A 14,808-nucleotide genomic window follows, 5' to 3' on the forward strand; every position below is an offset into this window, starting at 1 on the left:
CAATGAAACTTCCCCCACCCCAATCTATTCTCTGCAAAGGTGGAGGAAGAGGAAGTTCTGGTGCATGAACACCAGCTTTCTAGGTTCCTATGGTTCCCATGCGCCCCTCTCCCATAGAATTCTTGCTTTTCTCATTTTTCATTCACATTTAAAGTAAACTAAAACTCATGGGTTGTATCCAACAAAGGTGGTTCTTTAGTCTATCAAACTTCATACTGTCTACAGACTTTCAGACAAGGGTGTTTCTCAGCCCCATATGTAGAGGGCAGGGGTTATACAGGGACATAGGAAGCAGTCTTCTACCTAGTCAGGCCATTGTTCCACTAGCCCAATATTTTCTACACTGACTGGCAGCAGCTGTCCAGGGTTTCAGACAGTTTTCTCATTGCCCTACTTAGAGATGCTGGGGATTGAACCAGAGATCCTGTGCATGCAAAACTGATGCTCCATCACTGAACTTCAGCCCTTCCCTGAATACTTCCATTGTTTTTAGATAACACACATGTGGTGTAGCAGGTGTATTGGAAAGGGCATTTCCACCTCTCCCATGAAGGAGACAATGTCTCTCTTGTAGCAGTGTTTGAAATTGACATATTAGCACTTTTGGTAAAACATTATTTAAAAAAATTAAACATCCGATGACTTGCTAGATGGCACCTTTTTGCCAATCAGATTTTTATTTTTCATAATCGCCTTAATTATCTGATTAATCAGCTAACAGTTGCAAGTCTTCATTGAGTAGTATCTGATGCCCATAACAAAGTCAGGTTAGTTTGTTGCAGCAAAACCAACACTCTTATAGTACCTTCAAGGGTAACAAATGTAATTATTTCATTGATTTGTGACCAGGAGGGCTACGCAATTTCTGAGAAGAGGCTTTAAAGCTATTGAATTTGGCAAGCAAGCATGACAGGATAATTTGCAGCTAAAACAAGCTTGTTTTATTTATTAGTTGTATTATATGCTAAAGAGCAGATAAATTTTCTCCTTAGGCTAATGTTGGATACATTAAGGATGGCCATGGCATTCCCAGAGTAATGGCCTCTATAAATTTACCCCAGCCTCACCTAGTTTGCTTTGGATAAATTAGAATGTAAATACTTTGGAAGCAGGGTGGGCATTGCAACCACCACTAATAATATGTCTTAAAGAGTGCATTAGAGGCACCATGTACAGTACATTTAGGAAAATTACAATCTAATGGGCTGTTTTGATACCAGTATTACACTATAGAAACTGCAGTTGTGTCCCATGTAATTGCAGGCAAACATTTTTCCTAACAATGACAAATGTCAATTTCCCCCCATCAGCTGTTGTTGTTACTTTATTTATAATTATTACATTTATTACCCACCCTTCACCAAGTAAATTTCTAAGCCACTCTTCATCCAGAGAACACAGGGCGGTTTACAGTATAATCCCTCCCCCCACAAAATACCGTAATAACAAACAAAAACTTCATTACCCCTCCCCAACAGTTTAAAAGGCCATAGATTGTTTAATTAATCAAAGGCCTGGGAGAAGAGGAATGGTTTTTTCCCTGGTGCCTAAATATATGGAACAAAGGTGCCAGGCAAGTCTCCTTGGGGAGAGCATTCCACAAGTGGGAAGCCACCATAGAAATGGCCCTTTCTTGTATTGGCACCCTCTGGATCTCTTGTGGTGGTGGTGGGGCATATGAAGAAGGGCCTCAAATGATGATTGCAGAGTCTGGATCAGTTCATATAGGGAGAGGCAGTCCTTGATTTTAACAACTGGGAGGGTCTGTATGGAAGGAGGTGTTCTTTCATGTATTTGGGACCTAAGTCATTTAGGGTTCCAGACACTAGATTGAGCACCTTAATAATAATTATTATTATTTTATTATTTATACTTGGCCCAACTGGCTGGGTTCCCCCAGCCATATTGAGCCTGGAAATGAACTGGCAGCCAATGCCAGCTAGCATTTCAGTTATGAATATACAAAGTTGCCTTAAAGCAGGAGAGGGGAGCCCGTGCATCAAGGGCAATATGCTACCCCTACCTAATTTAATGCATTTGGCAAGGAGGGGAATAATGGGGAAAGGGAATGGCAGAGAAAGGGGGCTCAGGGGTAAAGTGGGTCAACAACATTTGGAGGGTCGCAGGTTTCCCCATCCCTGGTCTCCATTCCACTGGCATTGGGTCTCTGTGGCAGACTCCCCTCCTCCTTTCACTGAGATCCTTATTAAATGTACAGAGCCTGCCATGCATGTGCTCTGCCACTGAAGAACATTCCTTTGGCAACAACTATTCTTATTCTCAAGTAGGGTTGTCGTCTCACAACAAACTCCTTATTTTATTTTTTTATCTTCCTCAATAAAGAAATAGCTCCAAGCTGTCATGAGATGGATCGCAATCAGCCTTGTTGTGTTTGCCCTGGCTTCTCGGGTGGCTAATGCTACGTTGTCAAAGACAGATACCAAAAAAGCTGCCTCAAAAACCCTGGAGGAAAAGGTAGGAGAAGCTGCTTGATTGCTTGGAATTTTTGCAAAGATTCATATTGAACGCTCTGGTGGATTTTGTACTCTGACCTAGTGGTGTTAACATTTGCCTATAAGGTGACTGAATATTGCAAAAATGAATTGGAGCCAAACTCCCTGAACTACAGTATCCCTGATTCATGTGTAAATTGGGTGGTGGGTATGACTCTAGTTTTAACATGGGGCTGGACAGGGGGCAAAGGTGGGTGGGATGGTTGAGTTTCTTTCTCTTATTTACACACCCCTTTTCATACCCAATTCCATACCGTACTGTGCATGTGAATCAGGCATGATTAAACAAGACTGGCTGCTTCCATCATATCTGGGGTGCAATAAAATATGGATATATTTACAGTGGTATTTAGGAGTAGACTGCTTCTGAACATGGATGATTTCTTTAGTTGTTATTAAATCTATGATAATGGTTTGTTGGCAGACTCACTATTCAGATAAAAGAGTGCAAGACCGTGGCCTGGTTTCTACCGATTTAAAGACGAAGGATATTATCCTAGAGTACAAAAGCTACTGTGCCAAAAAAGCACGAGAACGACACTTTGGGGGAGATGTTTTGGGCTACATAACACCTGTAAGTACTGAGAAAATGAAAAAGTTGGGATGCAGCTAGTTGTAGGAATGCTGGTATCTGTTGCATGGTTTGTGGATTTGTGTGTATATACAGTGGTACCTTGGGTTACAGCCGCTTCAGGTTACAGACACTTCAGGTTACAGACTCCGCTAACCCAGAAATAGTACCTCGGGTTAAGAACTTTGCTTCAGGATGAGAACAGAAATCACGTGGCGGCAGCAGGAGGCCCCATTAGCTAAAGTGGTACCTCAGGTTAAGAACAGTTTCAGGTTAAGAACGGACCTCTGGAATGAATTAAGTTTTTAACCAGAGGTACCACTGTATTTGGGTTTCCCCGCTCTCTCTTTCGAATAAAATTTGGGGTGCCTCAGGTGGCAGGTGCTTGTGGGCAACAAGTCATCCTTCCTACCAAGCCCTTTTTTCCAAGCCGCCTGGCTATCCCCCATTCCCCTGTTGCAGAGATGTAATGAGCCATCTAAACTACCGTTGGGTGCAATGCAGAGTACTTTTGGAGCTGTCAGTATTTAAGTAAACTACAACTGCCTCTCCAGTACATAAAAGTGGCCTAGGTGGTGAGGAACAAGGTCATCTTGTCCTTTGCCTCAAACTGCAAAATATATTGGGCTAGCTGCTGGAAATGGAAGTTCTGAGCTGAAATTGGGACCATTGACCTCTTCCCTGCATTCAATACAATTCTAGGTGGTTTGTGATGGATTTTGCCCTAATACCTTTTCCTCCTCCCTTTTCCAGTGGAACAGCCATGGCTATGACATTGCTAAGATATTTGGAAGCAAATTTACGACTATCTCGCCAGTCTGGTTGCAGGTGAAGAGAAGGGGCAAGGAGAGGTTCCAGGTGACAGGGCTCCATGATGCTGACCAAGGTATTTTCCTTTGTGCTTGATATCCCATGCCCCATGATCTGTGTCTAGTGCATTTGCTGTTTGGCTTTCCAGTGTTAACATGCATTTTGTGATGCTATACAATGCTTTCCTTCCATGGCAGAAAATTTGATAGAATAACTGGATGCATTCTCTGTAACACAAAAGTATGCTTTAACTCTGTCATAATCCAGCATGTTGGCTTGAGCTAGGAACTCCCAATTATAACTCTGATGCTGAATTCATTCAGAGGCAAAAAGTATTCCGGCACCTTGAAGTTAAACAATTTATTATGATGCGACTCTTTTCAGGCCATTTCCTATTTCATTGGATGCATGTAGTAGCAGACAATAAAAGCTAAGAGAGGTGCATATACAAGCGTGTGTGTTAACAGTGAATGCCTGAAAAATGTGGTAACTTTGATATTCCTGTGTGAAGTCTCACCATCCATGAATTTTGAGAATATTTGCAGTCAGACACTCCTGCCTGGGATCCTCCCCCCATTAAAATATGTTTGGTATTTCTGCATACGGTGGGTTTCACCTGAGCATCTTGATATCTCTCACTTGTGTCTCGGTGATTCTGTTTTGGCTCTGTTCCTGTTGAAACTCAACCACCTGAGACTGTTGTTAAAAGGAGCAAGTAGGCCCTGCAACAAAATGTTGCTGTCATGGATGCAGAGGAATGGAGGGAGGAACCAGTTGGGGAACCACCAAGGGAAGAAGGCCTAGAGCCCCAGGAGAGGTGATGGGACAACAATGAGTGGTCAGAGGGAGAAGACTGGGAAGAGATGTAGGAAGTGGAAGAAGTAACAGGGCTTGGTGAGCTGGGAGAGTCTGTAGCAGAGAGAAGAATCAGAAGCGTAAGCTGGTGAGTGGGACTGGAAAAGGCAGAGATGAGTCAGGCTGGTGAAGAGTGACATGTGTCTCCTGTTCCTGCTGCAACAAGCTCCACTCTCCTCTCTCCTGTTTCCCAGAACCTGGAGATGCATGAAAAAGGTGGAGGAGAGATTGACTGCATGCAAGTGCAGTCTCCCATTGCTTGGAAAAAGCCCTGGAGAGGAGGAGACAGACAGCTGTGGGGAGGCAGGGACCTTTAGTATCAGCAACTGATTTCATGATTTCATCCACCGGGAATGAGCTGCTGTGCTCATTAGGCATGACACTCATGCAAGTCAGTGGAGACTGTGTTTTTGCTAATAAAGAATGAACTCCAACTTTAAACTATGTGGTTACTGACAGGCATGCTCTATGACAATTGCTGTAGGGAGTGCTCCTGTTCCAGTTTCCAGCCACTCCATTTCATTCCATTCCCTACCCCTCACTCAGTCAGCAGTCAGTCAGCAGTTCGTGTCCACAGAGTCTACTTGGTTTTTGGGCTGTTTGGTTTCCCTCTCTCTAAAACTGCTTTTGCACTTCTGCAGACTTGGGGTCCCCCTGCAAGTGTGCTGAAACCTCCCACATCTGAGTGTGATTTTGTTTTGGCTGCATTGTAGCAGTCTCCCCTAAAATGAACAGTGACACAAATGCATCTCTGAATTCTCGGGTATTCACAAAATTTGGCAGGGATTCTCGGCATTCATATGTGAATGTTGATATTTGCAAACTTCCACTGTAACATAAAATTTCCCACTCTCATACAACACCCAATGGGGGGGAAATACTGCTTTACAAATTGACATTGAGACATAATACAACTTAAAAACAGAGAATGTATATGAGTCAACCTATTGAAATTAAGGAGATCCAGCCATTATTTGCTTATGCAGCCACAGCCAACCATTTCCAGCTGGTGGTCAATTTGCATGACACTGCATGTGAGATCATTACTGTCTGTAGTGACTTGGCAGTAAGCAATCTATCAGGTGCTGTAGGTTGGCCCAGTGGTACCCAGTGCTTGAAGGCTGATGCCTTGCAGTGAGGAACCTTGGTATGCTGCTTTCTGCTTTGAATAATCCCAAAGCTATGTTAGTGTTTACCTTCCTGAATGGGCCAAATGCAAAATGACCAGGGTGAGTGGAGCACATGCGCATATGTGTTACTCTGGGCTGGCAACGCATGGTTGCTTAATGGTTAATACATCTTTGGTGGTGTAGAGAGCATTGATTTTTATACCATGATCCATGTAACCGTTATTTCTTTGACAGTCACAGAGTAGAAAAATTATAAAAGACATATTTGTGTTTGAAAATCTGGCACTTTGTGATTAGACAGGTTCATATTTGGTCTTCATGTTTTCTGTTAACAGGTTGGATGAAAGAAGTGAAGAAGAATGCCAAAAACATCAAAATAGGTGACTTTGTAGAAAAGCTTCCATATTTTGCAGGGGGTTGGGCTAGGTGACCCTCAAGGCCCCTTCCAAGTCTACAATCTATGATTTTTAGCTCCAATGGGCCTTGGCTCCCTATTGCCCTTGTGTCCTGCCTGCAGTCTTTCCATGGGCCTTTAGTTGGAAGACAAGCTGCTAAACCAGATCCAGTAGGGCTCTTAATGTTCGTGATTTTTGAAACGTGAGTCTGGCAAAATTGAACCCATTCTTGTAGGGCAACTCCGGAAGCATTAATTTTAATTGTGTCATACTATTTTGGGTTCCTGCACTCCTCTGCCTTAGCCAAATTGTCCCAGTCATTCTTTATAATGACTGGGTCTGTTTTCCTGCTGCCTTTTTAGTTGGGAAATTGTAATCGACTGCTGGGGATTCACAACAAAATGCTGCCAGTGTTAACAGAAGTCAGTCAGCCTGGAACAAGAATCTTGTAGTGCGGCTTGGGGATCACCAGGGTGGCGATGGAGGGATTTCAGGAATGGGGAAAGGAAAAATTACGCCCCTCCTCCATTTCCTACCCTCCTGAAATCTCTTTCTCACTGATAGGTCCCAGACCACCCTAGTTGTACATAAGAGGAAATGCAGATCAAACTAGTTGGCAGGCTTTTCTTTTTTTAAAGCAAAGGAGTAGGCTTTCTGCCCTCTCCCTTTTTAGCACAACTGAAAAATTGTATTTTGCAAATCCCATATATCACACATTAAAGAGCAGCAGGGTAGAATGAAGCAGCAGGTCTATCACCACTGTAAAAGCCCTGAGCAGGGGAAGTGTGTGTGGACTCAGCTATGCAGCTGCAAATAAAATGTTTTAAGTGTGTTGTAAGTATAGGGATGTGGGTGGCGCTGTGGTCTAAACCACTGAGCCTAGGGCTTGCCGATCGGAAGGTTGGTGATTCGAATTCCCTTGACGGGGTGAGCTCCCGTTGTTCGGTCCCAGCTCCTGCCAACCTAGCAGTTTGAAAGCATGTCAAAGTGCAAGTAGATAAATAGGTACCGCTCCAGCAGGAAGGTAAACAGCGTTTCTGTGCGCTGCTCTGGTTCTCCAGAAGCGGCTTAGTCATGCTGGCCACATGACCCGGAAGCTGTATGCCAGCTCCCTCGGCCAGTAAAGCGAGATGAGTGCTGCAACCCCAGAGTCGTTCACAACTGGACTTAACTGTCAGGGGTCCTTTACCTTTACCTTTAAAGTACAATATACAAATGTGGCACTAGATGGCAACAGTGAGCTATGGCAATTTCAATGCATTTTTCAAAACTTTTTTAAAAAGCATTTTCACAGTGTTTTTTATATGTGTGTAGATTCCACCTATGTGTGGGATGCTCAAATGTGTCCTTTTTTGTTTCACAATCTCCATGATGGTGCAGCGGGCGGGCCTGAATCAGACCCCTTTCCACAAAATGGACCAGCATTGGATCCTTGGCTAGCCCCCCTCTGCCCTTTCAGCACCTCATTCCAGTGCCTTACACTAGCATCAGCTGTAGCTTCCTACCCACTTACACTTGTTGGGTTCTGATATTTATCTTGGCCAAGAAATCTATTTCCCATGGAAGATTAATGGAATATGTTCCTACTCCACAAAATTTGCTTAGCTTATCCTTTCTCTGCACCCCAAAATTTGAGGTAAAAGTGTCATGATTTGGAGCCTCAGTGCGTATGGGCAGCCACATGGAGCTTCAAATGTTTATGCTGAAAGGGAGTGTTGGCCCTAAATTTGCTATACTTACAATAAAGGTTTCACATACCAGGGATGGAAGACTTGTGTCATCTAGATTTTGTTAGGACTGCAACTCATATCACCCCTGGCCATTGGCCGTGGTGACAGGGGCCGATGGAGTCCAGCAACAGCTGGTGGGGTCACAGTTTCCCCATCCTCGTCATATATTTCCGCCTGAAGTACATTAATAAGGATAGAACAAGTTTTAGTAATGGAGAAGGGGTGGAATACATCTTTCGAGTGAGCATGCCACAGCAGTTTTCCTAATAGCGTAGAAAATTAATGACTTTCTTTCTCCCTTTCTGTATTTTTTCAGTTCCACGAATTTTGTTTGAAGGCTGGACTTACCATGACTTTGAGAGTGTGTTTGACAGTGAAGATGAGATAGAAGAGCTTTCCAGTAACCTGATCCAAATAGCCAAGGTATCTTAAGCCTACCTCTGAGAAATAAAGAGCCAGTATAATACCAGATATCAGTGTGGCTTTTAAAAATTGTCGATGACGTAAAATTGTCAATGACTGGCCTAGATGTCACAGACAGGTTTTATATATTACATATAGCAGTGAAGAAAGGAAGCTTGATTCTTAGGTGTGGAAGTAAGTTTGTAAATATGTTGTTTGTGCTCAATAGCATGTGGGTGAAAAGGAGGCGGGCTAAATGCTGGCATGTTTAAACTCAGGGGTTGTGAATTGTGTTTACATAAAAGATCCCTAGGTGACACAGTGCATTTGTTGTTTAGTCGTGTCCAACTCTTCGTGACCCCATGGACCAGAGCATGCCAGGCACTCCTGTCTTCCACTGCCTCCTTCGGTTTGGTCAAACTCATGTTTGTAGCTTTGAGAACACTGTCCAACCATCTCGTCCTCCGTCTTCCCCTTTTCCTTGTGCCCTCCATCTTTCCCAGCATCAGGTTCTTTTCCAGGGAGTCTTCTCTTCTCTTGAGGTGGCCAAAGTATTGGAGCCTCAGCTTCACAATCTGTCCTTCCAGTGAACACTCAGTGCATACTGATACTTTATTTATTATTTAATACACTATGATTGTAAAAAAAGACCTCAAAGCAATTTGATATGATACTGCATTGTATACATGGGCAGCATGGTTGTGTTTTAAACCCATAGCCTTATTTATAAAAACTGCATAAACAGCTATTTTACATGATGGTGTCCAGTTAAGCAAACTAATGAAATGACAACATAGCTTAAAACAAAATCAGCAAGCACAGGCATCTAATTAAATGGTAAAACAGCAGCAGCAGAAAAAGAATAACCCACACCTGATCAAAGCATTAAGAGGTAAAGGCAGGATTCTTTTTGAGATGTCTAAACTTTCAACATCATCTAAAGTAATAACCCCGATGATATTTGTTCAGAATACAGTGGTACCTCTGGTTACGAACTTAATTTGTTCCGGAGGTCCGTCTAAACCTGAAACCGCTCATAACAGAAGGTGCGCTTTTGCTAATGGCACCTGCTGTGCTGCCGGTGCTCGACTTCCGCTCACATCCCTGTAACCTGCAGTGTTCGCAAGGAGGACAGTGCATAAAACAAAGTTCCACTGTAAATTTACAATCTCCAATGTTTTCATTATTCTAGAATGAGAATTTTGATGGCTTTGTGGCTGAAGTTTGGAGTCAGCTAGGAAATCAGAAGCAAACGTAAGTGCAGGATTTTCAGGATGCTACTTATTTTTTTATTTTTTTAGTATGTCGAGTTTCACTGACGATTTAATAGGATTCGTTCAAAAGGAAACATGCTCAGGAGTACTGTGTAAGTAAATTACGGTCAATAATCTTGACAGAGTATGTACCACTAAGGGTCTTTTCTGATGTTTACTGTTGTGTGGTGACTATTTCAGTGTATGCTGCACTAGGGCACATATTAGGAATCCACAGCTGTGATTGTAGGAGTTAGGGTAATGGTTGCCTGGAAAGATGGTGTCTCTTGGGACTCTCTATCCATGTAGCCTAAATATCCCTAAATTATTAGAGCATCATGAGAGAGAGATATGCTGCAGTTCCTCCTGTAGGACCCTGAAATGACAGCCATCCCCCACTTTTCATGTTCAAGCAGGTTACCACTGGTTTTGTGGTTATGTGTGAATTCAGGTAACACGAGAAGGTGTCAAGCAAGAGGGTATGGGGAAATTGTTTTAAGCAAAACGATAAATGCACCGGCTTTCTGCCTTCTTTCCCACTGTCACATTGCCTCGTTTCTTCCCTACTTTTTGCTTGTCAGATCTGGCCCTAGCAATTCTTAATGGTACAGACGCCAACAAAGAAATCCTAGGTGTTATAGTCAAGATTAGCATTGATCTCCTGATTGCTGTTTTTCCAACCATTTCAGGTTGCAAAAAGGCCTGTCACCTTGCTTGAAAGAGTAATGTTGGTGGTGTCTGCTGATGCCAGAGAAAAAACAATCATTAAGTACCATAGGTGTAATCCCTTTGCCTTAATGTGGCTCTTAGACCTGACAGTGGGGTTTTATCAAGATCACAATGTTTTCAAAGGCTGTTTTCAGGGAAGGTGAGCGATAGATTAACTGCATCATCCGTATAGGTAGATCATGCCAGTTCTTTGAGCGTGGGGTGGTGTTATTACCTTCTGAAGGGGGGAAAATGTACTGTTTTTGGAGGCAGGGAGTGAAACTTGCTCAAGTTGTTGATAGGATTTGATTCAGGACCCCCAGTGTGGTGTGCAATAATACTCCAAACCTATGTAATCCTGAAACAAGGTCAGACATGCCAAACAAAATTAACCAGAAATTAAAAAGGCAAAGAAAGTATAACAGGTAAAACTTCAGTGTCACAACTAGACACCATTGAAAGTCAGGTGAGTAGTAAAAATTTCTACTTTCATCTAACAGCCATAAGAGAAAGAGGACTTTGGGGCATGTGCCCTTTTTGTGCTGGGATCTATTTGCTAGCTAAGAAGCTAAACAGGAAGCAGTTCTTGTCTGGTAGAATCACTTCCCAAGCAAGCCCTTAGGAAGCAATACTGAAATCAGTCTCTAGAGCACCCTATTTTGCAGGGTAGTGACAAGTTTCAAGATTTCCAATAGTTACCTGTGGTTGGATTCCTTTGGATGAGGTCACAGAAGACGTGTGGCATTTTGCAGTATTTGCATGTATATAAGAACATAAGAAGAGCCTGCTGGATAATGTCAATGGCCCGTCTAGTCCAGCAATCTGTTCTCACAGTGGCTATCTAGATGGGAAACCTGCAAGCATGACCCAAGCACAACAGCACTCCCCGCTCTTGTGGCTCCCTGTAATGACACAGGTTGAGTATAGGTGGAAGTTTGCAATTTAAACATTCAAGCCGCTGTCCCAAAATTTGCCGCCACTCATCAGATTTCTGGGAGTTTGCCAGCACCATCAGAATACTTACAGAGAGCAGTTCAGCCCTCTTGTCTTTTTCTCATTGTGACTCCAGCTGCAATGACAAGCTGCTTGTATTTACACAAGAGTCTGAATTAGCATGTTCTACTGCCTGGAGTTTATGGAGCTGACAAGCCTTTCCCTGATGATCATGTCAGTTTCATTGGAGTGCAGAGAGGGGAGATGGTGAAGGAAATCTGCATATATGAATGACAGGGCTTCCCTGCCCTGCTTCAACAAAGCTTGAAATATGAAAAAGCTGTACCCAAATGTGTACAACTACTCTATGGAGAGAAAAAAGGTAACACATTTGTTCAGATGCGACACAAATAATGCAGGAAATGAGGTTGTAAATTCACATTCCCACATGGCTATCAATCTGTTTTAAAAACACGGAATCATGATACAAATTTGTTTAGAACTGCATTTCTGTATTTCATACGTGTGCATCAAAGATAGGAGAGAGGCTCAGAATGCATGAAATCTATCTTAGTTACTTGAAATTGAGTTCAGAGCAGTTATATTTGCAGGGTTTCTGAACTCAGATCAATTCATCTAGTTCCATGCACTCTGGGGGAGTGTTGGATGTGAACAGTGACAGTCTCAACAAACGTTATTTGTTTCTAACCCTGGGCATGCTAGTTCATGTCATAATTACATTTAGAGGAAAATTATGTTCTTGTTTCCTACCCAAACAAAACTGGATTTTGCTACTTGAAATATGATGTGCTGTTCTTATTCTTATCCACACAGTGGCAGTATTGTGATAACTCTGTTATTCACTGATCTTTTTAGAGGATCATCATTTTTTCTTTAGCCATCACAAGTTAAGGGAGGGATCTGAAACTATTAGAAGGTTTATCCTGGATTAATGCCATCTCATTTCTCTTCCCAACATTTATATGCTGATGGTAGTAATCATGCTGAAGTGGTCTGAAAGGGAGAAAACTCCAGGTTAATTTGGCTCGTTATTCTCTCTTTTTAAAATTTGGGATAAGTAGTCACGTAAACAATAGCATTAGCATTTTTTTCAAATTAGCCAAAGACAGTGGAGTTCAGTTCTTAGTCACACAAATACTACCGACTACCTAAAACAGAAAACAAAGATGTGTACCTGAAACACCCAAGGGATCATTTTCTACCATAATTCAGATTTGCTGATCTTATTATCAATATTTAATAATCATGTACAGAGTGGATAGATCTACAGAAGAATAAGGCTTCCAAACTTTAATAATAATTGTGTAGAAGTGAAAGATCTGACTGTACAGGAATGAGCTTTCATTCTGGACAATTGTAGGGATTGCTGTTAGAAGCCTTTAAAGTAAACTAACTGCAAGTAAGCTTGTATCTTAGTAAAGAGAGCTTCAAAGACCGGACCTTGAGAAATCTGAACTCCCCTGGTGATTTGGTATAGTGGAGGGGTGTGGATGTTAGAACTAGCCAACATTACTCGTTTCTTTTGTCCTGGAAATTGAGCAGCTTGTCTATGGCAAGATGTTGAGCTGGAGCTCATGGAGGAACGGCAGGTGAGATTCTTGAAACCCGCCCGGCGCATTAAGGTAGAAGTGGCAAAACTGGAAGCCAATCTGTTTCCCTGCTTTTTGAACCTACTCAGAGATGAAAAAGTCTCAACCATACTAAGCTAGGTTTTATTTTGCTGTTTGTAGTGGATAGAAACCCAAGCAGCTTTGATGCTAACCCATCACATAATGTTATGCAGACAGTGAGACATTCCCTTCTCCTTCATGTGCAAGTGGAGGAACCTTAAAGGCTGCTCATGAAGAAGAGGGAAATATGTGAGCCCAAGAATTAACTGTGGTGTGTGCTCTTGTCAAAGCTAAGTTAATGAAATCTCTTTCAATCTGTGGATGTGCATTGCTTTTCTGTATTTAGGTTGCAGCAGTCGGAGGCTGAAGGTTTTTGAGTCGTACCATTTTCCTTTTGCGAGCAGCTAGTTGCAAATGGTTACATTGGGTGATAGTTAACTAAGTTTTATTCAGAGTAGGCCTACTGAAATTCATAGACCTGACTTAGTACTGGGGCTTCCTTTGAAGCTGACTCAGAAACTGCAATTAATCCAGAATGCGGCTACCAGACTGGTGACTTGTAGTGACTGCTGGGACCATATAACACTGGTCCTAGAATATCTGTGTTGGCTCCCAGTACGTTTCCAAGCACAATTCAAAGTGTTTGTGTTTACTCTTAAAGCCCTAAACATCCACACCCTTGTATACCTGAAGGAGTGTCTCCACCCCTATCGTTCAGCCTGGACACTGAGGGCCTTCTGGTTGTTTCCTCATTGCAAGAAGTGAAATTATAGGGAATCAGGGAGAGGGCCTTCTGGGTAGTGGCTCCTGCCCTGTGGAACGCCCGCCTATCAGTTGTCAAAGAGAGAACCAATTATATGGTGTTCCATATCAGGAGGCTTTTAATGTCTGATGTATCACGTGCTCTTTATTTTCTGTTGGAAACTGCCCAGAGTAGCTGGGGCAACCCAGTCAGATGGGTGGGGTACAAGTAATACATTATTATTGTTCTGTTTAGTAATGTCAATGGGTATACTGTTGAGTAAAACTTAGTTGACTGCCACCCAATGACTTGCTTTTTAAAATTCGGTGCATTGAAAATGCCTTAGATTGGTATTTGTAACAGGCATGGTTTTGATTCTGTGCAAACAAGGTCACACATATAATTTTGTTCAGGCTGATAGTCAACAGTAGGTGGTGCCACAATCACATAGTTTATTTGAAAAGTGCTGCCTTCACTATATGCTGCAGGAACATCTGCATTTGACCTTCAGGTACCTTATTAACTGTGGGAAGAAAAGAACAAAACTTCTGTAGACACATCAGTACTTCAGTCTGAGCCTTGGAAATTTAACCTATTAATCAATGGCTTACTGTAAGTCCCTTCCTTCCTTGGTATTACCTAGAGCAGTGAAAGGACAAACAGCAATAACTCATTCTTGAACTGAGATTGCTTTTTTTAAAAAAAAAAGTTTCATTTTTTTTGGTCAGCTGTCTACAAACACAGCTTTATTATGTTGGATCTTTTCATTTTATTTTTTTAATTCTTCTGGGAAATCCTTGATTTGTGGGGGCGGGGGCAGCAACCATCAAACTTGAGCATTAGCTATAGTTAAATTGAGACTCTAAAGGGAATGCAACAAATACTGTGAGCTGCAATAAATGTTCTGCTGAGGTCAGCATCATTTGCAGCTTCAAGAAGGACAAACCTGAAATGCCTGAACAAGAGTGTAGTGGGGAGGAGGGTGAGAAGGCGAAAGAGGGACCAGCAGCATTGTATATTCACGAGAGAACCAAGGTCAGAAAGTTTAAAATACATACCTCACCTTTTAATTGGGTCTGGGTAGATTCTCAAAGTGCCATGTGCTTCAGAGGAACATCCGAAAGTTCAATTTGAC

The 14,808-nt window shown here is 42.4% G+C and overlaps 1 protein-coding gene across 4 annotated transcripts in view; it reads left to right on the forward strand.

Moving 5' to 3' along the window:
• The first annotated feature begins 2,350 nt into the window (after nucleotides 1–2,350).
• Nucleotides 2,351–14,808, forward strand: part of CHID1 (chitinase domain containing 1) — an 82,931-nt gene continuing 70,473 nt past the window's right edge. For all 4 annotated transcript variants that reach the window (XR_013393630.1, XM_077931574.1, XM_077931576.1 and 1 more), the window contains exons 1-6: nucleotides 2,351–2,475; nucleotides 2,938–3,087; nucleotides 3,838–3,970; nucleotides 6,215–6,259; nucleotides 8,321–8,427; nucleotides 9,599–9,660. Coding sequence is in view for 3 of the 4 variants with exons in the window: in XM_077931574.1 (XP_077787700.1) it covers nucleotides 2,362–2,475; nucleotides 2,938–3,087; nucleotides 3,838–3,970; nucleotides 6,215–6,259; nucleotides 8,321–8,427; nucleotides 9,599–9,660 (611 nt within the window). In the remaining variant the exon portion in view is untranslated. The remainder of the gene's footprint in view (nucleotides 2,476–2,937; nucleotides 3,088–3,837; nucleotides 3,971–6,214; nucleotides 6,260–8,320; nucleotides 8,428–9,598; nucleotides 9,661–14,808) is intronic.

Source organism: Podarcis muralis, chromosome 1, assembly GCF_964188315.1.
Source record: "Podarcis muralis chromosome 1, rPodMur119.hap1.1, whole genome shotgun sequence".
Lineage (NCBI taxonomy): Eukaryota > Metazoa > Chordata > Lepidosauria > Squamata > Lacertidae > Podarcis > Podarcis muralis.